The following is a 26,393-nucleotide window of genomic DNA, read 5'->3' on the forward strand; positions in this document are numbered from 1 at the left end:
TCATACGAGCGCGCGAGTCACTTTAAATTAGGTATGTGTGAGTGTGTCAGACATGGCACACTTCCAGCTAAGTCGCTCTAATTTTTAAAGAAATAAGATAGGAAACATGTCAAACCAAAAGGAGGAACTGAGTGAGCCGAACTTTCCTTCATTAGGATTTACTGTAAGTCTAAAAAAAATTGTTAGGAATAGACGCAAGAGGTTCGCAAAGATATTTAAGTCAGCAGCAGGTCATTCTGATTTTACCCTTACCAGGTTGTCCGTTGCCACAACGACACAGTGCAGTGACACACGGTGTCCAACACTGCCCTCTGATTGGTGGAGAATAGTTGTGTTCACGCCCACAACGGCGCAAGCCATTAAAACTAGCCGATCGGTCAGTGTCCGCAAAATTAGGGTTAGAGTCTAACTCAGTCTAACAAAACTTTGTGCTCATCTTAAAATATGCATCATGCCGATATATTGTTATTTACTCTTATATTTTATATCTCATTTTTAATTTTTTTACATTGAATCTTTCTATTTAGAATATTTATTGTATTTTATATTATTTTATTTTGTGATGTTTTGTACATTTTATTGCATTCTATTGCATTTTTCTTCTTTCATTTTGATTTGTATTTCATTTTAATATTTTTCCATAATTATTGAATATTAGCTTTCTTTTATGGTATTTTTGTCAACGTGTCTATTTTGATGCATTTTGTTTGTATCCATTGCATATGTTTCTTTCGCATTTTATTGTGTTTTATGACCTGCTTTTATTATACTTATTGTAATTTATTTATATATAGTATTTATTATTTCAAATGTATTGATTAATTGTATTGCTTTCTTAATGTATTATTATTCCATTTCATTCCAATTATATTATTTGATTGGAATTTCAATTATTTGTATTTTTGATTGAATTGTATTTTTTTTTATTGTGTTATGTTGTTGACTGTATTTCAATGCATTCATTTAAAAAAATACTTTCATTTTTCTGTTTTGTATTTTATGGTATTTTACTGTATTTGAGTATATTTTGTATTTGAATGAATTTACTATTGCAGTCTGTTTTCTCATTGTATTTTAATTTTTAATTTATTTTAATGTATTTCAATAGTAGTAGTAAATCCTGCTCAGAAGCACTCACAGATCACAAGACAACATTTTTGACACAAGATGGTCAAAATGATAGAAATGCATGAATCAACCAATTGTTAACCCGTCTCTGACAATAGCTGTTTTTATGTATGCCATCGTGCAAGTGCAAGTACAACGCAACGGTTGATAATCACACGAGCATTGGTTTACAGTAGGCGACAAGGGAGAAGAGTTGCGGGAAGGACGACGAGCATGCTGGTGTTGGACTCATCTATTGTTTGCGAGGCCACCATTGTTTTAGAGTCGCTTCGGCGGCGGGAGTGAGAAGCAGGAAGCCTGAGGAGCGGCCCATCCTCGCGGATGGCTGGCGCCCTCCGATAGCCGCTGCCCACCTTCCTGTTGGCACCATTCCCACCCTCTGCCAGAGGCCCACTTCATTAGATACACTTTAGATGTCATTTGATTGAGTTCAACAAGATGTAGAACAAAGTCTACATGTCGAATGATAATTGTCGCCTTCATGCAGAACGGCATTTTGTTGGTGCTGCTGCTTTGGTTTGCAATAGAGTTCAAAGGAACTAAGCAGTTAACATTTAACTGTTTGTTTGTAAAAACGTGAAGTTGTTTGTGGACAGTGGGTACGATTTCATTATTTTCCCTTGTTATTTATTTTCTGTTATACAGTTACATGTGTTTGATTGTAGTTATGCATTTACTATGTCTTGCAATATGTATTTTCTTACTTAGCTATGTCTCCATCCATCTATTTATATCTATTACTGTGTTATTTTGTATCACGAATCACCATTTAATTATTGATACATTTTTTGGAGTTAATGTATATTTAATTGTATTTCTTTTCCCGTTTTCCCCCGCTTCCCCTTGCGAAGCATCGTGAAATGGGAATACAATTGCTGACCATTATACAATTGTAGACAAAGGTGTATGGAATCTATCCATACATTTTTATTGTATGTATTATTTTAAAGACACATTGAAATGTATTGAATGTATTGATCGTTTGATTTCAATTGATTGTTTGTCATCTAAGCAGTCGCCTTCTTCTTGATTAGGTGTCCTGAAAAGCTGAGAAAATAATTCTACCTGATGCTAACCTGGATTCGGGGAAAATAAATATTCCTAGTGTGCTCATGCTCACTTGAGTAACGCAGGCCGCATGAAAAAATCATCAAAGTCAACCCACATCAATTCGAGCTTTTATTATTGATTGGCAACACTCCAGAAAGAGACTCATGTCTCTTATTTTCAAGCTGACTAGATGAATTGATTCATGATAAAGCAAGAATTTGACTGATTTATATGAGACATAAGATGTCTGATGTAGTTGAGGTCAAAGGTTAAATCTGTATGTGTGACCTTAACTCAGCTGCAACTCTCAGACAAGCATCTTTTACTATTGATTTTGAGTTGGACTTTTTATGATTGTCTTCACAATATTTTCAGACAACATATCATTTGCTTTTCCATATTGATCAAAGGTCACCCAAACAATCAACCATGTTTGTAATGTAATGTACTATTACCACTCTGGCTCTCCTTTCGCACATGTGAGGGCATTACAGATTATCACAACATTGCTGGTTGGTAACAAACTCAAAGCAGGCCACAAATGGCCTCCAGGCCAAACTTTGGACAATTTTCGCATGGAAGCATCCTCAGCCCAATACGCCATCATCGAAAGGTACACAAAGCGCTCTTTCAGTTAACTCCACCCCCATTCGTAATCTTCCGCCGCTGTGGTAGCAAGGATGAGCTCGGCTGTCAATCATCAGTGAGGAGAAGGGGGAGGGTGGTTACATCTCCGCTCTGCAGCTGAGCCGCCACCACTACCGCCGCCGCCGCCGCATCATCCCACCTGTCAGTCATGCCGTGGATCTTCAATCTCTCCCCCCGCCACCTCCTCTTTTTCAAAAACACCCTCCACCTTTTCTCCACTGCTTCAACACGCACACTCCACCAGCCGATTCAATAAAAACACCTTCCGTCCTCGACACGCTTGCCACTGTCAATTCTTTGATTCGCCAGAAAGGGAATCGGATGGCGGCCTTCACCTCTGAGCTCCACCAACGCCCCCCCCCCCACCCCTTCTTTCATATTTACAACTCCACAAAATTATATTTTCTCATATTAAACACTGATTAAACACCAGCAAAAGTGTTAAAACCTGTGTTTGGTCAAATATGCAAGGACAGGACTAACACGTTGAGGTTTCACACGTATTGACTGTACAACAGTGAAAAGATACTACCACAAAAAAATTGTTAAGTGGGTTTCAATAAAAAAAACAAAAATTACAATACTTTTTGCCCTAAAACCCCCCCCAAATAAAAACACTGTGAAGAATCGAACAGTTGATGGGTGTGGCTGGAAACCCCAAATCTGGCCTTCCTCCACTGGCTCCCACTACATTTTGCGGTGCATTTTAAGACACTTTTACTTGTTTTCAAATCTTTAAATGGCCTCACCCAAACTTACCTTTCTGAGCTTCCCCACATGTCCGTTTTTTTTTTTTGCTATAGCGAGGGTTGACCGTAATACAGTACTAATAACTCTAAAGTTCCACTGACTCCTTAATAAGTGGTCATCTTCCTAGTGCAATGATTGCATCAAACATTGTTCTTGTTTGGGGGGAAAGGAGCCTTGCTCTTTGGTTGCATCACGACGTTTTCATCAGATGCCTCGAGCCAGACGAAGGCCTTGGTGGCGACTGGCGGGGTGGTGTGTAATCGTCTGTGTGCGTGTGTGTGTGTCTGTGCGCGCATGTGTGTGTGTGGTTGTGTGTGTGCTGAATATTCGGCACGATAATTGTCTGATGGAGTGTTGTTTGGCGTAAACAACATACCCATCGCACACTCCCGCCAGACCATTTTTGACACTCAGGCAACCATTAAAAATATTAGCAGGAACAAAGCAATATCGCGTCATGGCTGTAGAAAGACTAATGTGCTTTCTTACGACGGGAGGGAGACTCTACACGAACCCCTGAATTGTGATTGGACGAGATACTGGTGTTGTTACTGGATATGTGCAATGCGAGTAAGAAAGTAAATAACAAGTAGCTACCTACTAAATGTTTTGACAGATATTCGAGACAAATGTGAAGGGCTAATGTTAGCTAGTTGAAAATAAAGGCATTCAATTAGATGCTAACCAAATATACAGTACATAAGCTAGAGCTGTTTCTCAATTGCCATTTTTATCTGTTCTTCCAGCCGTCTAATCTCGTAAAACGGCATCAACATTTCTAAGTCCAAATAAAACGTACATTGTCAGGAGGATCGTTTTCATGTTAAGAAATTGCCTATGCTAACTACCATGTTGACTTGAAGGGAATTTAATTCAAAATGTGCTAAGCTTATGTTAACTAGATGACTTGTTGAAAAGATGGAACATGTGTCTCAAACCTGCTAGCTAGGCATTCGTTTAGACATTAATCTAATGCATAGCTGGTTTGTCGTTTGCTTTTACACACGCTAAGCTAATGTTAGCTGATAGCAAATGTTCATGCTCGATGCCCAAGGAACTTCATTTGATGGTCCCCTCGAACAATAGCGGGTGCCCCTTCGATGGGGAGGGAGAGGTGTCGTTCATTTATTTTTTTTAAGTTGTGCGCATTTATCTTTTATCATTTATAAACATTGACTCCAACAACAAGTCAAAGGAGGTGGGGAGTAGAGGGAGTGTGGAATGTTAGCATTAAAAAAGGTTTGAACATGCTATCCAGGTATTCACTCTGATGGTAACACATTTTTACCTTTGATTTCTTTTCATGCAATTTTTTCAATCATTGATTGGAGGGCAGATAGTAGATGCTAGCTTGTTTTCCTGTTTTGGTCAAGTCAAATATTGTATTTTTTATTTTTTTTTATTGAGCACTAAATCACAATAGTTCAGAAATGTAAAATGAAAAGCTCTCTTTTGCCGTGATTAGTAAAACGCTGCTACCGCTGCGTCTCACGCTGGTTCCTCCACAGGTGGATACGTAATCGAAAGCTGGTAAGCAGCCCTGAGTCATTTTCCGTCTTGGCTGCCACTAAGCTTCACACTTCTCGCAAAGAAGGAGGTTTCTGCTTCAACACTGTTTGTTATTTTGCTTATTTTTACATTAAGTAAAAGTGAGACAAGCCTCGTCTCCTCCATGATGGAGCAGAATCACACAGAATCACCGTACCCTTATCTGTGTCAATATGTCTGCAGCATGCAGATGACACCAAGTGGGACACGATATCAAATAATAATCACAACGCACTACATGTAGCCGCAGCTTTTAATAAATGATGAACAGTAGTATTTCTCCACATTGTGGGGCAACCGAGTAGATTGATTTTACTCTGAAACTGGAATTTGAAACGAAATAAAAATGACTAATTAAAAAAAAAAAACACCAGACGTGAACCAGCCTGGATTGAACAAATAGGTTTTGCATTTCCAGGAACATAAAGGCACATATGACATTGTGGAGCGAGCACCTGTTGGAGTTCGTGTGAATACGGAATCGATACTGCTGTTTTGCTTAGCAACTGAGAATTCTCTTACTGTATCTCTTTGGTCCATCTTCTAGGCAGAAGGACAGCGTGAGCATGGCATCCTCCTCGAAGAACTCTGTTGCAAAGGCATCCCACCACAAACTGTCGCTTTCCTGTCCACAACATAATCGAGAAGCTGCATTAAGAATCTATACATTGTGTGGAATGGAAGTTGTTGAGTAAGACAAGTGAAAAATGGATGCAAAACACATCTGGTTCATTGATTGATTGATTTTAAGACTAAATTGTCTTATTTGACAAAAACACGTATGTTCAATTATTTGAATGCTGAAATGTTATTTCAGTGAGGCTCATGGACAGTCATTGATTTTTGCAAAAACATGCATGTTAGGTTCAAATTGTCTGTGATATTTAACAAAAGCTGAAATTTGGGGAATTTGGACAATTCTAGGTTCTGAAAATAATTACAATTAATTTGATAGGTGATTAAATTTTGCACCTCTACATGTACATTACAAAAATATACAGTGGGGTCACTGAAGACCACTATTAACTGAACTAATATGTCGCGTTCATGGAAGCCTGAAATATTTTTGATGTAAAGAAAAATATTTTGATGACTTTGATGCTTCATTAGTTTGATTGAAGATGTCTTTGAAGTTTACAAAACATCGACTTGAGGTCAACTTAAAACTAAATTGCCTTTTTGCTTTTTCAAAACACGTACGTTAGTTAGGCTCACGGAAAACTGAAGCACCTTTGATGTTTCCAAAAATCACGTATGCCAGGTTCATTGGAGACTAAATTGTCTTTGATGTTTACCAAATCATGTATGTAAGGTTCTTGAAAGTCTCTAAAAGCTCATTGATGTCTTCTTAGACTGATGAAGATTTTTAAAAACTTGAAGATTACAACAACTTGTCTGTAAGGTTCATTGGAGGTTCTGGTATGACTGTTTACATTTGCACACATCTGCATTATCTTCACGGAAGACTGAATCATCAATCACTAAAATGTCCATGTCACACAGACTGGTGTAAGATGCCACAGTTTTGCGGCTTTGACTATTCTTCATTGTGGTCTTTGCCTTGTGCTTTTAAAAATCGTACTTAAGTCCAGCTGATTTGAATGCTATAAGCTTCACACCAGGGGAGGACGCTCTGTGCTGCCTTAAAAAAACACACACACACACACACACACACACACACACACACACACACACACACACACACACACACACACACACACACACACACACACACACACACACACACACACACACACACACACACACACACACACACACACACACACACACACACACACACACACACACACAGACACACACGCTTAACTATTGGTTCTCCATCCTGTATGTATGTCATAAATAACATTCCACACGCTAACATGAGCTTTAATGATAATGGGATTACGTCGGAGACTGGCAGCTCTTCAGTGTTGTTACATTCATTCCCAGCAGTCCAGATGGGATTTACTGACTCTCTCTTGCCGCTGCCCCCATTTAGGACTTAGCATTGATGCTAATGTGCTCTGACAAGTTATGACATATCACCACCTTTCTTTAAGCGCGCCGAGCACTTCCCACATGTTGACAATTAGCCAGACCGCCATCCAGATGTGTCCGACAAGCTTGGCCATCATGCATAGAGAATGTAACGTCCACATATTAAATTAGCGTTGGGCATCCTATGGCCTACGAGGCCCACAAAATCATTGGAATGGCCCACCATGAATTTCCAAAACCAAACATTCAACATTGACCTTGTGAGTTTCCCTGCGAGTCAAATTTCACCAAAATTCTAAGCCCACATAAGATCCATCCATCCATCCATCTTCTGAACCACTTAGTCCCCACGGGGGTCACGGGCGTGCTGGAGCCTATCCCAGCTGTCATCGGGCAGCAGGCGGGGGACACCCTGAACTGGTTGCCAGCCAATCGCAGGGCACAGAGAGAGATGAACAACCATCCGCACTCACGGCTAGGGGCAATTTGGAGAGCTCAATCCGCCTACCAAGCATGTTTTTGGGATGTGGGAGGAAACCGGAGTGCCCGGAGAAAACCCACGCGGGCCCGGGGAGAACATGCAAACTCCACACAGGGAGGGTCGGAGGTGGAATCGAACCCGCACCTTCCTAACTGTGAGGCGGACGTGCTAGCCGCCTCCCCCCACATAAGATGAAAATTAAAACATTTCACAATTTGATAAGGTCCATTTGTCTATCATACACAAAATTTGCTATCAGTTTGACAAAGCCACTTTTAGTAGGACAAAATTAAGCCAAAACAAAAAATGGCAGCCCTGTGTTTTTTTAAAGGTTGGCTTCTTGAGACTTTTTGAGGGTCTCCTCATGCCAACCATATATGATGTTATCAAATGAAACTGCCGTTGAGCTGTATTAAAGTTTTGTTTTTATAACAAAGTTTGAAAAGAGTCAAAAGTACTCTAAAATGGACGTTTCAAACAAAAATGGCAGACTTCCTGTGTGTTTACGGGCATGGCTTCGTGGGGCATTTTTGGGGGTCTTCTCATAATGGATGTGCCTACCAAATTCCATGCTACTAAGTGAAACTTAGCCTTGGAAATGGGCCACATAATGAATCACCAAATTTCAAGATACTTAATACACAACAATGAGCCCCCCCCCTCCAAGATACTCTAAAATATTTGTTTATTGCAAATGCAAATAGGTTTTGTTCCTATGTCTATGCCATTCATGTATATTGCCAGGCAAGACAAATAAAACCTCTTTAGAGATCTCTGCACTGAAAAAAATATAAAAATATATTTTTTCACGAGCCAAACTTTTTCTATGTGCACAAAAGAGGCCTACTTTTCTCAATTATTGTTGACAAATGTGTTTAAACGTGTGTTAGTGACCATCCATTTTTGGGGGGAAATTTTCAAATTAAATGTATGGACTAAAGGTATGTACAAATTTAAATAAATAAATAAATAAATAAATAAATGGCCTTGTAACATTTTGGAGGGTACAAATTCTGATCTACAACTACAGCACCCCCCTAAGGCCAGCTGCTGTCATCAAACCAACACGGTCATTTGTAAATGATCCATTTAGCTCAGTGCAAGATCCCCGCGGCCTTAACGTGCTGAGGTGAGCGGCGCCGCTCGCCTCCCTGCAGCTGGCTGACAGACAACATCCTCCCTTCATTCACGCCTTCAGCCTCCCTGACGAGTCGCGTGCCGTGACCGTGTTTGTTGTCATATGCTACAAATCAGGCACACACGCCCGCCAACTGGAGAGAGTGAACCCGCTCGGCAGAATTCACATGCTCCTAATACGTACTGTAACGGAGAAGTCATTGTTTATGTTTAAAAATACTGAATAAATCATGAGTATACCCAACACATTCGTTCAAGCCATATCCAGAACCCAAGCAGGATCAACTCAAAGCAAAAAGTAACCTTTTGATAAGCTTAATTCACTTGATAACTCTATTTTATTAGTCCTTGTTTGCATTGGTATACGGTCTCAGAGTTGATAAATAAGATACCATTTTACCTGTTAGCTTTCATTAGTCTACGTGAATATTTTTATTCCTTGCGATTGCTTACAGCCTCTTTCAAGAGAGTAGTGTGGGCGTTTTCAAGGGCCGTGATCTCTGAGAAAGATTTTCTGAAAGCCCGTTTGGCTCCCAGTTAGAGTGCAGCAAAGCGACGGGTGAAAAGCAAGTTTGACTGAGACTCGAGAGCCTCGGGTTATACGCCACATATGGGATCATTAAACGACATGTAGAAAGATTGTTTTGCAAGTCAGCCTCTATCTGATGGTCTTTAAAGAAAACACATGCAGGTCATCTATTCAACTCTGGAGTCACCAAAAAACCCCCAGTAATTTTGGCAAATAAGAAAACCAGATATAAACCATATAGGAAAATCATACGTGAATGTTGTTGTTCAAGGTGCAAAAACGACAATGGTAAATGAAAACACGGAAGATGACGATACAATGAATTATCAAGCAAGCACTCAAATTAAACCATGGCTGGAGATAGTTATGTCATAACTTGGGACATCACACCTGTGTGTTTACGGGCTCAGGGAAAGGCCAATTTTAACAGTGGACTGAAATGACCCGCATGCAGTCGAGAGGGATTTTCTTATTGTTGATGTGACTTTGTCTTGTGACCGCCATGCTCATCCAGAAGCTAAAAAAATGAATTGATTTAATTGCAACACAAATTTGCTACAGAATTGCTAGAAAAATGTTCACCCCACCACCTCTGGTTGTGCCGGTTTTATCCAGGCCTCCCAATGTGTACTTGTTTGCACCTGACTTTTTGTTGCACTATTTCAAGAAGCAAAAACAGCAAGACTTATTTATATCTCAAGTATGATTAATCACATTGCATATTTCTCGATCTCCCACAATGTGCTAATTACGTATAACACAGCAATTTATAACAATCCTGCTCACTCCTGATAGGTTCCACATCTCACCCTAAATAAGGAAGGCAAAAATGAACAGTAACACATCAAAAGTGAGATTTGAATATGACAATTCATGTTTTAAGAACCACTGTGCGTCCATTCGGTGGGCCTGAAACTGCTATGTTTTCACTGCCCGGTGCTTTAATCATGTCCAGATGTTAAGCGAGTTTTAACCCTTTTGCCCCCAAAATGTTGCTGTAGTTGGTCGAAGCACAGCAGCCACCACAGGCAGTTGTGCATTATGCAAATGAAGCTAAATTAATGCAGGAAAAAAAAAATGCTTTGCCCTTGAAAAGGCTGACTTTCACCTGAAAGTCGTAACATAAACATGATCGCACACAACAATATGGAAAGAACCATCACGTCCTTAGTAGTGCATTCATTCCGACTGAATCTCCCTGTTCTTTGTGTGATATGTGGTGTAGCAGAGCCAACAAAAAATTGCCTCGTATTGGGTAACTATGCAAACATTATGACAACAAATTATTTTTCCTGATGATTTCTGACTGACACCAAATAAACATCCCCCCAAAAATAGACAATACCTCAATTCCGTTGCCAATCTAATTCTGCCAAGAAACACGTGACTTCAGAAAAAAACTGAATTCTGTGAACATAATGACCACTCTACCTACAAAAAAGTGGACACCTAAAAGTTTGAAATGTCCACTTTGGCCAAATGAAAAGTTTGACATGACCACAAATGATTTTGCTCATTGAATTCTGCATGCTAACAATCTTGCTAGTTTGTCATGACCACAAATGATTTGGGCCAACAAGTTCTGCCGAGCAATAGCCACTGCACTAGTTTTCCGTGAACAGGGTTGATTTTGCACTGCGAATTCCACCGAGCAACACAAGACAGCACAGACGTTTGACACGGTTGCTAATGATTTCAGCCTCGTAAGAACTGAACGCGCAGACGTTTGACATGGACGCTAATGGTTTTAGACAGGTATTTCCACCTAGCAGCAATCCACCAGGCTAGTTTGCCTGAAACACGAGCGATTTCGCCCAGCAAATTCCACCCTGCAACAAGTGAATGCGCAAACGTTTCACATGGGCCCCAATGATCTCACCAAATAATATCCGCCTAGCAACAAGCCACCAAGCACTTAACTTTCCATAAACACCAGTGATTTTTGCCCAGTAAATTCTGCCTAGCATTGATCAAACGAGCAAGTTCAACATGGTCACTAAGGTTTTCACAAAACAACTTCTTCCTAGAAACGAGCAAATGCACAGAATTTTGACAGGACCACAAATCAATTCCGCCAAGCAGCAAGCAACCGTGCAAATTTGACACAAACAACTACCACTGCCTGGCAATAAGCAACCGGGGAAGTTTGACATGACCACAAAATGAATCTTTGTCATTTCTGTCATTAGGAGAAACATCTTCTTTCTGTCATAAGGAGAAATTAGACATAAAAATAAAACTGTTTTGGGGACCTCACGCTCATTAAGTGTTCCAAGTGTGAGCTCCAAAATAAATAGACGCACAGGAGGAGAATAAAAAGTCGTCAGCAGCCATATTCTGCCCCCTGTTTTTATGCAGAAGAGTTCAAGCGAGTTCATCTCCACAGAGAATATCTGCAAAATGATGAAACATGCGGAAAGTGCAAGCCGAATGCTAACTAACCTAAAGCTGCTTTTTTTTTTTTTAATGATGAAATATCATCTGGTTAAATATTTTACATGACAACATGTGAAGTGGGGTGCGGATTTGGGGGTTGGGTGGTGTGGTTGGGGTGGCTACTGGGTTCCAACTAAATCTCCAGCAGCTAGCTCTATGCGTGGGTAGAAGATGAATAAAATCTACTTTTCTCCTGCTAATCAGCTTACTGAAGTTAGTTCTGGCTAGCATGTTGGGAATGTAAAGCATCCCACCACATAGCAGTTTCCAGCTATTTTCCTAAGGGGTGTTGGGGTCTTGCATGGCTTATTCTCGCAATCAGGACGTGTATGCAAAAAAGTTAAGTAAATAACTACAATACATACATTTACACCAGGACCTAGCCCGACGTCTGGCGTGTTATCGGATTGATACCAGAAGACTGTCGGAGCGGGAACGGAAAAAGGTGCATCTATTGTGTGAGCATCCTGCTGCTTTTTAGGACTTTTTGTCGCCATCCTACTCTGGAAATATCCTCAAAGGTGACTGACACAGAGTAGTGATGCTATGATCAGCTATATACACAGATAGTAAAAAAAGCTATCACAATACCACACTACGAAAGAATTATAAGTATCGTTTAAAAAACAACAACAACAACAACATAGATGCACTTTGTGTCATCTGCAATTATTATGCCAACATGGTACCTAAGTGTTCAAAAAGCCTTAAACGTCATTTTTTTTCAAATTTCTATTTCAATAAATTTTGAATTGTTGTGTCAGCTATTATTCCGTTAATTTGCTCACGTTTTAAATTTTAATATCTCTACCAAAGTACTGTTTTAGTTGCTGACAGACACTAAATAGACTCAGCACTTAACACTTTAATGTCCATGACAATGACTTGAGGTTAGAGTTACTAGGTGTCATTTTGTGGGAGGCGTTTATTCCCTACTTGATGTAGATGATCTCAGGGGGGGACATTTTATGCTCTCTCGACAGTCCACCTTAATCCTTCCAGTTCAGCTTGACCCCACATTGTAAGCCCTATTGGTGTCAATGTGACACTTGTGGGAGGGCAAGGGGGGGGCACATCCACTTCTAGCCATGACAGGAACAAGGGATTTGATCGTAATGAACACTTTGCAGAAGTGCCAGACGACGAGTCAGGTGGCTCGTTTGAATGCAGAATAATAAAGGTGGCAATATGACGAGGAAGTTTCAATACAGTCGGATCAATTTGAGCCCACTGAGGGCGAGCATTTCAGCATTTAGCACAATGGGTTGATTTTGATCACACTCACATCTCTGATATCTGATTAATATACTTATTTGTTGTATATTAACTAGTAAAGTACAGTTTGCATGTTCTCCCTGTGCCTGTGTGGGTTTCTTCCGGGTACTTCAGTTTCCTGCCTCCTTCCAAAGACATGCATCACACCACAATCAATATTTATGTAGAGCTCGTCGTTCACATCCATACACAGGGTCGTTATCATTTTTGTAGTTGCCCCACTAATAATGGCTAATTCAGAGTCAGAGCGATGTGTCACAACAGCGCCCCCTCCTGAAAAAAACCTCAACGAAACCCCCGAGGTTTTTGTCTTCCTGTATTACTTACAGCGTTATTGTGCTCGTGCTGCATATTAATACCCTCTATGCTAATGGTCTTAGTGCGGTGGAGGTCGCAGCAAGCTCCTCCTCTGAATGCTAATCCACTGCCTCATTTGCATACGCTTAAGTGTCAAATTCACCCCGTAAATCAGCGCAGAGAGAGAAACAACAACGTCGCGGCGTCGCATCAAAGCCACATCAAAGCCCCGTTTAAGATTTTCGTGGGTCGCGGCGGGGTCGCGGTAGTCTAAAACGAAGGTAATGGGATAGTGGAGGTGGAGGTGGTGTGCGGCAGTACAGACGGCAAGTAATAAGCAGTCAGTAATAAGACGACGATGGAAACACGGCCGCTGTCATCATAGGGCCGCAAGCCCTTAAGTCGTTGGGGTTGGAGGGTCAATCCCGACAGGAGCCCGACACTTTGGCTTTTTGCTCTTTTCATTTCCATGTGAGCTTTTCCAATCGCCGCTTGAAATGACTGAATGTGTCCCACTCTGGAATAAGAATGTTTGATTTCTTCTTTCTTCAAAAAATTCAGCAAAATTCAGCCCCCCTCCCCATGCTGGTTTCACCTAGTAAAATAAAGTTTGGTAGTCATGTCAATTACGAGTAGACCCACAAAAAAGTCCATGAAGTCATGCCCGGAAAGACAAAGAAATCAACCACTTTGGTTTGAAGCCAACATTTTAGGATTGTTTTGAAATTCGAAAAGTAAGAACAACAAAAATCAGCCCACAAAGCCAATATAAAATTTGGTAGGCATGAGTAGATGCACAAAATGTCTCATGAAGCTTTGCCCCAAAAAGACACAGGAAGTCTGCCATTTTGGTTTGGTGGTTATTATTGGGTCAATTTGAAAATTGCAAAAGCAAAGACCAATTTTCCTAGAATTTGTCCAATTTTCAACTAGCAAATTGATGGCTGACTGCAAGCTTAAACTTATTTGTCATAGTCTTCAGGCGAAGCATGGCGGCAAAATCTGAAAGCTTGTCCTAAAATGCTAATAACTAATCTCGACAAGGTCCTAATGAAGGATTTCTCTTGGTGTACATGTTAACTCAATAACAAGCATTCATTGGGAGATGTGGATAAAGGCGTTTAGGCAAAACGCGCAACAAACGACACATGGTGGTGACGCCAACCATACTCGCCGAGACGATGGCGTTCTCTCGGGAGCGAATGAGAGTCTCCTCCAAATGTCAAGTCCTTGAGTGTGCGCGCCAGCCGAGTGCGTTCAAACGCTTGCTCATGAATAAGACAAATGGGAGGGTTTCTATCAGGGGAGGGGGGCAAGGGGCTGAGGGGGGTGTGCGTGTGTGGTTGAGTTGACTTTCATACAAGGTGGCGTTGCGCTGAGGTCGGTCACCTTCTCCGGTTAGAGATGCTCCAAAGATGACAGAATAGCTAACAAGTTAGATGTTTTGCTTCAGTGGTCTGCTGGCCAGGAAAGAAATCAGCTCAGGTGGGTCACAAAAAAAAAATACAATTGAGTAATGTGAAAATGAATGGACTTTTGGGGTTACTTGTTTAAGCCAAAACAATTGGTGAAATAAATGGTTTGGAAAACAACCTATAAAGTTGTGTTGCTTTCTACAAGAAAAGAAACCGAACCAAAAATAATTTAAAAAAGAGAAAGGTTGTTTGACAAGTTATTCACTTTTAGCTGTGTTTTTGAATGCTAAATATAATTATCATTGTATTTAATAAAAATTTCAGATTTGACTCAAATCAAAAAATGTAAACATCAATTAAACATTTGCACTAGTTTTCTTAAAAACACAATAAAGGAAAAAGACTATCTTATGTTGAATTAATAATTTAGTTAAATAATAAATGATTCATTTTCGTTTTTTTTAAAGACATTTGAAATGGAATAAAATACAATGGAAATGGATTTAGTTTTATAAAAATGTAATTTATCGAAATAGAGAATGGAAATAATTACTGTAAAAATAATCATCATGAAGCAAAGAGTATTATTTTACCACTTTTAAATGAACAATTAAATTTTAGTTTTAAAATGCTACCAAGGGGACACAATATTTGACAATTTATCTTATTGTAAAGCAATATTAATTTTACTATCATACCACAAAATTATCAAATGAATTAAATACAAATGTTTTATTTAATACAAGTTAAATATTATTTTAAATATATTTAAATATATTTTATTTAATACGACTTAAAATATTATTGTAATTTTATTTATATATCAAAAGGTAACTACAATAAAATAACATTATTAAGACACAATCCAATGAAGGACAACAAAGAACAACAAAATCTGTAAGAGAAAAATAATATCAACAAAAGAGCAGACTGAGTGTACAAATATGTGCCATCGACATCATAGTGGAGACGCAATGCGATCAATTCAACTGACCGACCATTTATGTGTTGTTGTTCTGGACAACAGAGTTCAAATGGGCTCAGCAGATAACGCTTGTCAGCGTGTGAATGATAGCATCAATGAACCAAATTAATGGAACTAGTGAGAACTAAGTTTAGTTCCACACTTGACACTTTAGCCAATAGTCCATTATTCAGCAACTTTTTTTTCCCATTCATTCATTCATTCATTCATTCATTCATTCATTCATTTATTCATTCATTCATCTTTCAAACCGCTTATCCACACGAGGGCCGCGGGTGCGCTGGAGTCTATCCCAGCTGACTTGGGGTGGTAGGTCAGGTACACCTTGAACTGGTCACCAGCCAATTGCAGGGCTCATAGACAACCATTTGCACTCACAAACACACTAACAGACAATACGAGTGGTCAACCGGCCGCCTATGCATATTTTTAGAATGTGGGAGGAAATCGGAGCATCTGGAGAAAACCCACGCAGGCAGGGGGAGAACATGCAAACTCCTAAACTCCAAACTCCTTATTCACAAAACTGAATCTCATTTGCAAAGCTGACCTGGCAGTACATAAACAAAATATTTGTTTGCATCTTTAACAAAACGGTCAGGTTTTGATGGCTTGTTTGGATTTAGACCGGTATTGCACTAAAAACATGTAGTGGCACAGACATAAAAACATACACAACATAATAAATTAAATAGAATGCAAAAACAGTTGGCATTCATCATCTTAGTTTGTACGTTATTAATTCATTGCAGTTCCTTCTGATGGCCAACGGGGGCAGTACAATACACTCACACAGACACATGAGGACGACTTTCATAACTAATGTAAGTGACTCAGTAAGTGCAGTCATTTTTTCGCAGAAGAATATGAATATAATGGAAGTATCTGTCTACGTGTGTTGCTGCACCATTGAGATCCAATTTCGCACAGGTTTTCTGTGTTTCAATTTTGTCCAAAAAGATGACGTGAAAGAGGAATGAAACATGCCCAGAAAAAGTGTTCGTTTAAGTCAGCAGGGGGCTCATAGACACAATTAGTGTCCAAGAGCCAGGTTATTTAACATCTGCCACTTTTTTTTCAATGATGGTAAAAGCGAGGCGTTTATTTGGAAAAGGCATTTTCTGACAGGTGTCAGTCAAAATCAAAAACTCTGCATTATTACCTTTGTAAAGGCAGGATTTCTACATATATCTCAGACTGTCCACACACACAAGCGTGTTTTATGGCGTATGCGTGTACTAGGTTGGTGCGGGGGGGTCTAGCGGGAAGGGGGTGGGAGTTAGGGGGGCTGCTCGGACTGAGCGCTCTGCGATATATATGAATAATGCATCACACGGCTACAACGCGCCGCCTCGCTTGGCTTTAAGTTCCTCTTAAGGGGGAAAAAAAAAAAAAAAGTCACCATCTGCAAGCTGCTGCTGCCTGGCTTTAAAATTGAGTTTACAACAAAAAAAGGTACCATAAGCAAATATCTTTCAACTGCAACCATAATGAAAATTATACATACGGAAGGCTTATAAATTAAATTTACTCATTGTCTTTCATTGGGCATTAACGAACTTTATCTGCACATTTATTGACAGTCGCTCTTAATTGAATAAGGAAAAGGTTGACAAATCATGGGCAAAGTGTTTCATAAACTAAAGGCATCATTCGGAATTAACAAAGGGTGCATGAAAAAAGTTGTTCTGCATGAGGTTGTGGTTTGTTTGGTTTAAAAGAGGGCAAAAATATATGAAACATGCAGTTTTGTATAGAAATACATGCAAATGAAGACACTGCATGTGGGGAATGTGCCTTTTAATTGTACATTGTGAGAAAGAAATTGTGCAAAATACTTGAATGGAGTCAAATAAATTCCATCTTAACTCAGATGCGAGGTGACTAATTGGGTACTTGAACGCATCATACTCACCACTTTATAAATTGCGGTCCTTACAATATTGAAATTCAGGACTTCTGCACACAACTCCCTCTAGTGGTAAACAAAAGAAACACTGAATTGTTCAAAGTATACTTACAGTTATAAGAAATTTATTTATTTATTTATTTATTTATTTATCCATCCATCCATTTTCTGAACCGCTTGCCGGAGCCTATCCCAGCCGTCATCGAGCAGCAGGCGGGGGACACCCTGAACCGGTTGCCAGCCAATCGCAGGGCACACAGAGACGAACAACCATCCGCACTCGCACTCACACCTAGGGGCAATTTGGAGTGCTTCATCGGCCTACCAAGCATGTATTTGGGATGTGGGAAGAAACCGGAGTGCCCGGAGAAAACCCACGCGGGCTTGGGGAGAACATGCAAACTCCACACAGGAGTTTTATTTTATATTTATTTATTTATTTATTTATTTATTTATTTATTTATTCATTCAATCTATTACAGTACATTGGTGGTTACATGCAATTTGGCTGTATTTAACTTTTAAGTACAATGATTATTTTTGAAATGTTTGTTTATTTAGGTACAAATTCATACTTTTAGGTGCAATGTACTTTAATTTGAATTGAATCTTTCAGCAAAGGCTTAAATTTTCTTATATTTAAGCACAGTCATAATTTTTGTTCAAACTAGCATCAGAGTATTTTAAACATTTGCCAATCATTGCTGAAAATTATTAAAATGTGGTGAGATTCATCTTGAATGAAACTAATTGGACACTTGAATGCATTATACAATTACATTGTTACATTCAACTAGAGTTTAGGATTCCTGCACACAACAATACCTTCAAATATGAACATACATGTGGATTCCTTCAGTAAACAACATAGTATGAGTAAATCACTGCAATTTAAAAAAAAACTGTAAATAATCTGAATTATTATAGAAAACCTAAAAAGAAAACTGAAAAATACTAACTACACTGAAGGAGAGTGCAAAAATAAAAAACATACTTTCACCAAATTCAGGTGTATCATTCTTTAATTGGGTACATCAACCTTACTATGTCCCGTCATCCCAATAAAACTAAAAGTGGATTACTGCCTTAAAATGTGAAAATACAGTGTGGTTTCTGGAGTAAATTATACAATAATAGCAGAAAGTTCCAGAGTTAAAAAACTGTATACACAGTGTGTAGATTCTTGTAAATATAGACATATTGGGGGAAATAGTATGAAAGGTTGCATGTAATTTGCAACACTATCAACATAGAATTGATCAAAGAAGACAATTTTCCATCCATCCATCCATCCATCCCTTTTCCATACAGAAAAATACCATCATCATAAAAGAAAACTGCATAGGCCAACGACTACATCTAGTGGTGTCAGAGTACAAACAAAACAAATCTCAATAGAAAAAAAGTGGCTTGGCCTCGTTCAGCTGCATTTTGAATCTAATTGGCTACTTGAAAGAATCATTTCCCACTGTGAAACTTCAAACTGGGGATTTCTGTCTTAAAATGGGGTAGAATTCTTTTTTTTACACAGTTTAAAAAGGTGAACTCCTAGGAGAAAAACTTACTTGATGAGTAACACAAATAGTAAATCTGGAACGAGAGGCCAAACACATCAAAGCTTAAAAACCTAATTCAGGGTACTTGAACCCATCATAACTTCCCCATAAAATGATCACCTTGTGTTTACTGCCTTTCACTTTGAAAACACAACAAGTCTTTTACAGTTCTTTCAGAAGCTAATGTGGAAAAACTAATATTACTGCATATTGCTATAAAAAAAACAAATGATCCCCAAAACGTCTTAGTGTATTTCGAATCCAATTGGGTATGTGAATGCATCAATTCCCCCCCCCATAGAAGAATAAACGCAAAATTGCTGCCTTTATTATGAAGATGCAGCATGAACTCTGAAGTCAACTACTAACAAAATCATTTACACCGTTTTTAAAAAGCTGGTACAGAAAACTTGTTTGGTGCACAGTCCAAACAAAACCTTTTTTTTTTTTTTTTTAAGTCTCCCCCCACCCCACTACAACCACTATTTTAGGTACATCTTGAATCTAATTGAGAATCACATTCCCGTGGATTAATATCCACTAGGCTGCTCGGGATCTGTGCATTGAAATACAAACAATGATTTCCGTGAAAAACAAAAAAAAAACGTTTTAAAAAGCTTAAAGTTTATAGATGGGGAAAGACGTATTATGGGTTCAGAGAATCCATACAAAACATATTTTATTCACCTAATTCAGGTACCTCTTCATCCTAATTAGGTACCTGAACGCGTCTCTCACCTAATCTAATAAAACTATGAATCTGAATTCTTGCCTTAAATTGTCAAAATACATCAAAAGTCCACAGTCGACTTTGGTTCAAAAACTTTACAAATGACGGAAACTAGTGCTGCTGCGCATAAATACGCAATTGGCAAATCCAGGTGAAGCCAACTCATTGAGTCAACTAATTGGGTACGTGAACGCAGCACTCCAGCGTCACTTTTGACATCGCACTTTGACTTCTCCGGACATCTGCAGAGCACCGTTACCGCGCTCCAACGCCAAGCCGTGGCATGCAGCTCGCTGGCCGGGCACGGCGGCTCACTCACCTCGGTGCGCGTCTGGAGCCGCTTGTTCATCTCATAGATCCGGTACTCGGGCTGCACTATGTAGGGCGAGTGTCTCCGGTAGAAGGGTCCGAAGGGGGACGAGTAAAAGGGGTCGTGGTTAGGATTGGACATGGTCAGTTCCGTGCTTCGTTTTGATGGAGGGGGGAAAGGGGGTAAGGGAGGGGGGACAGGCGCGATCTCAGCACGCAGCGGACACGCACATGGAGGCTGGCGGGCAGGCGGGCGCTCCTCTGCAGGGACCCCCGGCGTCAAGCGGCAGCCGCGCGGTCGAGGCTGAGCAGCACTCTGCAACTTGGCAGCGCTGCTCACACGAGGAAGAGGACGAGGAGGAGGAAGAGAGCGAGGGGGGAGGAGGCAGATGTGGAGGAGGAAGTGAGGGGGGGGGGGGAGGGGGCGTTTCCTGCAAAAAAATCCACCACCCCCCGCCCCCCATCCAAATTGGAGAAGATTTCCTCTCGACTTTTTTTGCACTCCTACAAAGTTCACGTGCGCCTTTTTGGTTGGGGGACGGGCAAAAACTTGTTTTATTCCCAGTCGTTTCTTTACTCAACTGTAGGTGGGGAACGCGTTTGCTGACAATTTGATCACAATAGAGCTTCTCACTTATTCTGTTACACATCCCCCTAGGAAGAAAACAATTTGCGACCAACACCCCCAACTCTCCACTGACTTATAAATAGTATTGTTTTTTGATAAAATTGTGATCAGTACACTTCTGCATCAAATTGTATCCTTAACATTCAAGAAAAACCAAAAGTATATCTTCTGAATGGCTAATAAAATGACTTATTCTCCCTGCACACACTGACAATCAGAGCGTCACTGCCACCTAACGCTGCGGATGTGTAATTACACTTTATTATAGTACAGGAAAAGAAAGCTCAGCATTGCAAAACCCCCCATCAGAGAGACACCCCACTGTTTGAGAAACTGTTTATAGGAATTCAACCTGAGCATGTGGTGTAAACTGGCTCTGTCATGCCCCTTGTAATCACTTGAATCACCTTGTAACCTGGTTTAAATGAAATTTGGTAGGCATGTCTATCATGAGTAGACCCACAAATAAAGCCTCAACAAGCCATGCCCAAAAAGATACAGGACGTCTGCCAATTTGTTTTGAGATGCACATTTTATCTTCATTTGGGTGATTTTCAGGTGTCCTTCAACGATGACAAATTTTGTCCGTTTGCTACCAAATTTGAACTCTACCAGTCGGATTGGGCAACCTAAATAGTGAGAGTTTTGTGTTTGTCATTTCATGTGGGCAGTGTATGATGGAAGTTTGATAACTCATAATAACACATGAAGCTAATACCTCCACAAGGTGAAGATTCAAAAAGGCACTTTTAATAACAACATGAACTTTTGTGGTATGAGAAGACCCACAAAAAAAGCCTAAAAAATCTATTCCCCCCAAAAACTCAGTAAGTCTGCCATTGTAGGCTCTTTTAAGAAATCTCCAGGGTTCCAAAATTGTTTTTGTCAAATTGCAACCGATGATGACCATGATGATGAAAAGAAGCATACGTCTAAAAATAAACAAAACACGTGCAGACTGATTCGCACATTCAAATCACTCAAACTGGGAATTAATGAAGAGCATTCATAAAGTCTGACTTCTAATCCAAAACGGCGGAAAGAGGGAGAGTGGTGTGCATTCGGTATCGAGCAAGATAACTGTTGTAATCCAAACGCCTCGGGCATCTGCTAGAGTAATTCATAAAAAAAAGAAAAACTTTTGAAAAATCTATTAATAAAGCTTTAATTAAAAACTACATATTTTAATATCTCAAGACCTTTTCAATTGACATTTTCTAACCGGATTTGCTCACTGGCCTCAAGCGCTTTTTCCACACCAGTGGTGACGACGTGCGTTCAACTGTGCAGCCCCTTTAACACATTTACATATCATATTGACACCATTGTGTCGTCTCTCCCAAACCTGGATGTTGACGTCATTTTGGATCCTCAGCCTGATAGCAAACTATTCCATAACATCATTACGACTAGACACAACCATCATAGTGTGTAGCCCTAGCGCACAGGAAAAAAAAATACAAGTGTGACCTTTTTTATGACCTTTTGGGGTCAGATAATTAACCTGCAATGGAAACCATTTCTGGGTTGTTTGGACCCAAATAGTCAGATGATTCCAGTAGAAAAATGTTTTAGAATGTATACAACCCCTCCTTGCAAAAAATAAAATAAAATCATGAATATTTGAAAATGAGTGAATTTAAAACAGTAATTGGTTTGAGTGGTTTAATTGGGTTAATTGAAAAACCCCAAAAGTTGGGTCAATTGACCTAGACTAGCTATCATTCAAAACCAGTGGTGGGATGTAACAAAGATACAAGTACTCCCATTACCATACATAAGTACTTGATATCTTAAGTATCCGACTTCATTAAAGTATTCATTTTCAGACGTCTTTTGACTTTTACTCTACGTTTGAAAACACAATAAATAGGCTCATTACTTTTTAAAACCTTGGCAGATCTCAACATAAAATAAAAATCATCTTTTGCAAATTGAGCATTTTTTGTTCCTTTGTTGGCAAAAATGAGCAAAATTATAGTTGGACAGCATGAAAATGGAGCTAATGCTCGCAAGTGACATGTAATGTGAATTTTATTTTTTGGACATTAAAAAAGATAAACGACAAAGTATCAAAATGGGGGTTGCATATAAGTGACAAGAAAACTTTACTTTTGAACATTTCAAACTTTGTATTTACATTTACTAAAGAACTGATTCGTTACTTCTCGTTTTACCAGAGGCTTTTTTTCAAGTATCTTTGTTTCAACACTTATGATGTAAAATAAATTGTTCAATAAAGGATGATATTCCTTTAATTTTCGCAAAACCATCCGACTGTATATTAGGTTCACTGGAAGGAAAATGGTCGATAGATTTTACCTGAGCAATTGTGTAAATTTGAACATCACAATTAAACCTTTGTGTGCTCTCGCACAAGCAAGCATGCATCGACAACCTTTTCCAGGCGGGACGATAAGGTGCGTTGAGGGCACGGCGGCTGCTGCAGCGATGCGTTCAGGTGCAAAACCTGTGGCTGCCGAGTTCTGCGCGTGTGTCTGTGTGTGCGAAAAGCAGGTAGTGTCGGAAGAGATGTTGCCATGGTAACACAGAGAGAGAGAAGCGGGTTTGTCTGTGTTCGTGTCCTGACCCATTTCCTTTCTCACCCACAAGTGTTTGCCGCCATGTTTTACAACTCCTCCTCACTCTCAACTCCAAAGGTACATTGTGCAGCATTCAAGTGCCCTCACAAGAAACAAAGTTTGGGGTTTGAACCTGCATTGGCTTCGAGATTATGTTCCCTTCTGCCGCCCATTATCATCCACAGTTGTCAGCAAAATTATCCCAGATGTTATTGCAAATACATTTACTTCACAAAAGACATGAAAGTGTCCAAATTACTTATCACTTGAATTATACATATCAACTTTACTGATCTGTGGGCCAGTTAATACAGGGATGCACAGAGATGGGAAACAAATATATGATTACAAATAATAATAGTATATGTACACATTTATACACTTGTACACATATGTTATACGTACATAATATACATTTGTGTTTTTACTTGTTTTCCAAAAATATTGAAATATGACTTGGGCAATTATTCTATGTGGCCGATGATATAAGTAGATTTGATTTTTGAGTTTGAAAACGAAATTTTCTTTGACGTTCATCAAAAGTGATGCTTGACGTTGGGTTCACTCAGACTTAATTGTCTTTGATGTTAGCCGTCATGTGCAGTCGACCTGCCTGTCATACTCACCTATTTGCATTTCCTGTTGCTTTGCATCACCACAAGATGGCGCTCAAGGTTAGGCTAACGAGGTAAGTCGTATTTGGTGTCAAGGAAGTACATATATAATCGAAGTGATACTTCGTATGTCGGGGGAATCTCAATTTGAAAATATGCTTTGGTTTGGTTTAAATCTTTTCGATAGTATAACGGGCATGCTTTTGTACACATCAAATATTTAATGTACATGCTTTTGTACACATCAAATATTATTTAGTCTTACCAGTAATCCAATTTTAACTTGTGTTTCAAAGTACAATTAACATTTAAGGACAATTTAAAGATGACAAAGACTCTTAGAATGAAAGTATAGAGAAAATTACACAATAAACTAAGTTATACAACGCTGCATTTTATTTTATAATTATTATTATTAAACTATAATTATAACTATTAAAACAAAGTAAAAATTTTAACATGTAAATGCTTACTCGTTCATGGCAAAATATCAGCTGACATTTATTCATGCTGTCATTGCACCAAAATAATTACAGTAAAGCATGATTTTAATGCTAAGCTAAAATGCTGAGCCAAAAAATAGTTACAGTAAATCTTTACTTGTGGGTTGAAAGTTCAAACAACAAGCAAGTAGCGCATTGCCTGTTTGCAGCACATTCGAATATGGATGAAATATACTCCGAATACCGGAGCAGCAACTTCTTCTATGGTGGAATCTCATTAACATCGTAATAGCTTCCAGGCTCATTTGCATTTTGCCGTGAGTGATTTTTTTCCCCCCAACTCCCTCCTCCTCCTCCTTTTCTTCTCACCCTCTTAGCTTTTGGCTGCTGGCTGTAATAATAATAATCATAATAATAATAATTATTATGATTATTATTGTTATTATAAAGGCACGGTGGCGCACTGGTTAGCACGTCCGCCTCACAGTTCAGAGGTTGTGGGTTTGATTCCATCTCCGGCCCTCCCTGTGTGGAGTTTGCATGTTCTCCCCGTGCCTGCGTGGGGTTTTTCCGGGCACTCCGGTTTCCTCCCACATCCCAAAAACATGCTTGGTAGGCCGATTGAAGACTCTAGGTATGAGTGCGGGTGGTTGTTCGTCTCTGTGTGCCCTGCGATTGGCTGGCAACCAGTTCAGGGTGTCCCCCGCCTACTGCCCGATGACGGCTGGGATAGGCTCCAGCACGCCCGCGACCCCCGTGGGGACTAAGCAGTACAGATAATGGATGGATGGATGGATGGATGGATGGATGGATGGATGGATGGATGGATGGATGGATGGATGGATGGATGGATGGACGAACGGATGGATAAAAATAACAAGGACAAATTCAAACTTTGGAGCCCTTTTTTTCCCTTGTACTAAATTATTTGTGTTAAACAAATGATAATTGAAAAGCACTTTTCAATTATGCAGTGCGCAGACAAAAATCGAGCAGCACAATTACAGGATGCCAAAGTCTTATTTGCACACGGCGGGATGACAAATGGCGAGGACGGGAGTTTGTTTGAAAGGAGAGTATAACACAATCATAATAAGGCATTGAGGCTTAAGGACGCACACTACAAGTTTGTAGATGTATTGTATTATGGGTGGGTTTCAAACTGGCCACGCGTGTCCTTGATCCACCACAAGCTTGTATTACACACACACACACACACACACACACACACACACACACACACACACACACACACACACACACACACACACACACACACACACACACAAATATATACAATGGATAGTGGATTGGTGGACAACAAGAGTGAGATGATGTCGTATTTTTTTCTTTTTCCTACCCACAGTTGCTGCAACTTTTTCTTTTTAACCCTTTGTGTATATATATATATATACAATATATATATATATATACAAACAAACAAACACAAACACACACTGATGTTTAACACACAAACATACATGCTCAAATCCAAAACAAAATACAAAAACAAAAGGAAAGATACATGTGTATACACACACATACAGAACACATACAGTAATGTACTCATGCAGACTCATGCAAGACACATAAAAGAACAAAAAAACACACACGTGCCCTAATATAGAAGCACACACAGGGACACATGCAGGCTTGTACATGCCTGCGCATGTGTGCCTATACATGCGTGTACAGGCATAGGCACGTGCACAAACAGTCACAAACATACACTTGTAGTGACTACACAAACATGTGCATTCAAACACTAACAAATGCACAGCAAAAATATCCAGCATATGCATACTCAGATACACACAGCCATATGTACACGACCTCACACAAAACCCATGTAAAAAAACACACACAAATTCATGCACAACACACAATAATACCCCCATACACACTTATACACAGTAGTACAGACACACTATTGAGCAGTTCAGTG

The 26,393-nt window shown here is 39.6% G+C and overlaps 1 protein-coding gene across 6 annotated transcripts in view; it reads right to left on the reverse strand.

Moving 5' to 3' along the window:
* The window catches only part of ldb2a (LIM domain binding 2a), a 48,058-nt gene extending 27,520 nt beyond the window's left edge, over positions 1–20,538 (reverse strand). For all 6 annotated transcript variants that reach the window (XM_085903837.1, XM_085903828.1, XM_085903820.1 and 3 more), the window contains exons 1-2: positions 20,192–20,538; positions 5,647–5,749 (exon numbers count right to left, since the gene is read on the reverse strand). In XM_085903837.1, coding sequence (XP_085759963.1) covers positions 5,647–5,749; positions 20,192–20,323 — 235 coding nt within the window. In that variant the 5' untranslated portion in view covers positions 20,324–20,538. The remainder of the gene's footprint in view (positions 1–5,646; positions 5,750–20,191) is intronic.
* Positions 20,539–26,393: the final 5,855 nt, after the last annotated feature.

The sequence above is a fragment of the Syngnathus leptorhynchus genome, chromosome 2 (assembly GCF_054491065.1).
Source record: "Syngnathus leptorhynchus isolate UIUO chromosome 2, UIUO_Slep, whole genome shotgun sequence".
Lineage (NCBI taxonomy): Eukaryota > Metazoa > Chordata > Actinopteri > Syngnathiformes > Syngnathidae > Syngnathus > Syngnathus leptorhynchus.